This window comes from Chaetomium globosum, genomic scaffold (genome assembly GCF_000143365.1).
Source record: "Chaetomium globosum CBS 148.51 scaffold_1 genomic scaffold, whole genome shotgun sequence".
Lineage (NCBI taxonomy): Eukaryota > Fungi > Ascomycota > Sordariomycetes > Sordariales > Chaetomiaceae > Chaetomium > Chaetomium globosum.
Genome location: NT_165976.1, coordinates 2,226,973 through 2,230,119, shown reverse-complemented (window position 1 = coordinate 2,230,119; position 3,147 = coordinate 2,226,973). Strand labels below are relative to the sequence as shown.

The 3,147-nt window shown below is 56.4% G+C and overlaps 1 protein-coding gene across 1 annotated transcript; it reads right to left on the bottom strand.

Annotated features, from left to right (window-relative positions):
• Window positions 1-1,183: 1,183 nt before the first annotated feature.
• Window positions 1,184-1,903, bottom strand: CHGG_00733 (uncharacterized protein; the record flags this gene model as incomplete). Its single annotated transcript, XM_001219953.1, has 1 exon — window positions 1,184-1,903. One exon carries the CDS (start codon window positions 1,901-1,903, stop codon window positions 1,184-1,186), a length of 720 nt encoding a protein of 239 aa, XP_001219954.1.
• Window positions 1,904-3,147: the final 1,244 nt, after the last annotated feature.

Sequence of the window (3,147 nt, the reverse complement as noted above, 5' to 3'; positions counted from 1 at the left end):
CTCCAAGGCTGGCAAACACTGGGAGGGGGAAGAGGGGTTTTTCCAGGGGGGGGGGGGGGGGTTCATACCTCAGCAATACGTCGGATGTTCTCGTTGCGGTCCTTCTCCGAGAAGCCCAGGTCCTTGTTCAGGCCGAAGCGCACGTTGTCGCCGTCGAGGCGGTAGGCGGCCACGCCGATGTGGAGCAGGTGCTGCTCGAGGGCGGTCGCGACGGTCGACTTGCCCGAGGCCGAGAGGCCCGTGAACCACACCGGTGAAGCCGCGCTGGCCGCGCAGCTGGTTGCGCTCGTGCCCGTGTGAGCGACGGGTGCCAGGTGATGTTGCTGCGCGGGTGGTTAGGAGTGGGCTTTTTTTTTTCTCGCAATTGGCATGCCCTGGCAACCAAGCCATGACACCAGACAGAAAAAAGGACTTACGTAGCCATGGTATGTGCTAAGCCGCCGCTAACCTTGAGAGTTGAGATATATATTCCACGGTTGTCTGATCTGGCAGAGCAACGAACACCTGTCACCTGACAACGAGAGGTAAATAGCCTTGACGGTGGACCAAGGAGGGGGTGAAACGGTTAAAGTTTAATTCAGATCCTACGTAAGAAAATTCCAGGATATATGGGCCGCAGCGGGTGTATAACGGGGCGCAGTGGTATCAGCAGTGTGGGCAACGCCGGGTCTCTCGTCTCGAAGTCGGGTTCCGTTGAGCCCACGGTTTCCGCTGAAAAAGTGATGCGACTCGTCGGTGTCGTCCAACCTCCGGTCCGGCGCGGGGCACCACGCGAGACGACCCCACCAACCCGCACGGCAGCAAATGGCGTCATTTTAGTACGAAACTGGCGACCCCACTTGTCCCTCTTGTTCTTCCGGATTGGGAGGCAATTCGATATTTTGCCATATTCAGCTTTACTCGACAGCATGGCACGCAACTACACCGAGACAAAACCCTCAAAATTGGTCTCGCCATAAGTTGCATGTTCATCTAATCTCTCATCTCATATGTTCTTGTCTATTACCCATTGGTCCCCACTTCCCGCATTGCTTGCAATTGGCGGCATTCGGCCAAACAACAGGGAGTAGAGAAACAGGGGAGTGTAAAATCGAGCTGACCCTTGCTGGCCGGTACATGTACAGGGTCTCGAGATCACCACGAGTTCTAGTTCTAGTTCTATTTCTAGCTCACCGGATAGACCTTAGCCATCAACTGCGGGCGCATCCCAGTTAGCGAAACAACTCTGATCGAGCCCTCGAGGGAGTGGCCGGAAGAGGGATTCTGGGGTACATACTGGTGCTTGTTTAGGTGAGATGTAGAGCGCACTGGCCGTCGCCAAAATGGTCGGTTCTTGGCCCTCTTCCGCCGGCAGGGTCTCGATATGGCCCTCGACCCAGGCCTTTCTGCCCTCCACCTTGACGGTGGTACCCCGGAGTACCAGGTACTGATCGGCCATGGCGGGCGCCTTGTAGTTGATCTCCAGCTTTGCCGTCATGCCTACGTTGTAGGGCAGGGCCGGGAAGCAGCACCTTGCGAGCCCTTCATCGAGCATGGCGGCCAAGAAGCCCCCGTGGACTATGCCCATGTGGCCGCACAAATCCGTCCCGACGTGCGTGATCTGCACGTAGCTCTTGCCCTCCCGCTCCGTCCAACTAAATGGTGGAACGGCTATCTTACCGGGTCCGGCAAGGGAACCGGACAGCAGGTTGTGCTTGCGCCATGACGCGGGGATTTTCTCGGACGGGCGAGACTCTATGAGGTCGGGGTCTGCTCGTAGGGAGAGCGCAAGCGGGTGCGAATTTATATAGTCCTCCTTGGCCTTGGCGTCTTCATCTTGGGGCACGAAGGACTCGAGTGTGTCGGCATTGCTCGGGGGGGAGAGGATGGCGGATACCGAGTCGTAGGCTGGAGCCACCGTCATGATGAAGCCCAGTGTGGTGAAGAGCGCGATACGACCGGCGATAGAGGCTGCCCTACCAAAGAAGGAGCCTTTCTTGACGCTTTGCGACGCGGCGCTTGGTTCTGATGAGCAGGCGTAAGCCAGAAAATCAGTCAGTTATCGCGGCACATGGGGGTTAGCCAAGATTACCAGCAGCTGTTGCGATTGACCGGGCAAGGGGCGTCTGGCTATAACGGGTAGGAGTCGCTCGTAACAAGGCGCGAGTAGGGCGCCGTACGGCCAAGGATAACCTAGAAGACATTCTCCAGGCTGGGGCAAGAAAAAGGCCGAAACTCGGCTTCTTATACGGCAAAGCTGCCGGCTTTCGCGGGTCGGTCGCGCAGCAGTCAGCGCCGGCAACGCAAAAAGCGGATCCACCCCTTTTCCGGGCACGCGGAAGTGGAATCTGCCGATGCCACCGAGATCCAATCGACGCGCGTCCAGCCCGATTACTAACAAGTACAGGAAGGTACTGGTTCGGAGGTCCCATCCACCAACAACAAGCGTCGGTTTAAGCACTCGTTCACTGTCCCAAAAGCAAGTAAGAGCTATGCATTGCCATGTGATATAATCCATCCCGCAGTATGATTGGAAGACGAGCCTCGGCTTATCATTCCGATTTACCGAGCCAGTGTCTCAACGGCAAGAGTTTCACTACGGTGCCAAGGTGTAACATATAAGCCAATTGACACTAGTATACGAATACTTGGTATTCAACTACGTCACGCAGACAGCTGCCATATACTCCATGAATATAGCCCAGTGCGCACTCCCTTGTCGAGCTTGTTATACCACGCTGACGCAATTGAACCCCGTGTTTGATACCCCATGTCCCTCATAGCTAACCCCTCATCAAACCCATCCCCTCCCTATCACGAACGATTCCATGGACCACATCCCCCACCACACACTGACGCAAGCAAGCAATCCACCGAATTGAACAACTAACTACACTACACGGCAAGCCAACATCTCAGCTTCGTTATGGTAAGGAAGTGCGACCCCGAAATGGCACGCTCGCAGTGCTAATCTCATCAACCCGTGCTCTCTCACTCCACAGGCGACCGAGGACACAGTCGATCTCGGGGAAGCGCACGCCCCAAAGGAGGAATCCTTCCACGTCTTCAAGCAGATCGAGCACGAGCTCAAGAAGACCCTCGTCCATCTCCGCCACGAATACAACAGTGAGCCCCTTCCCTCCTTCCCCGTAAACACCCCCCCCCCGC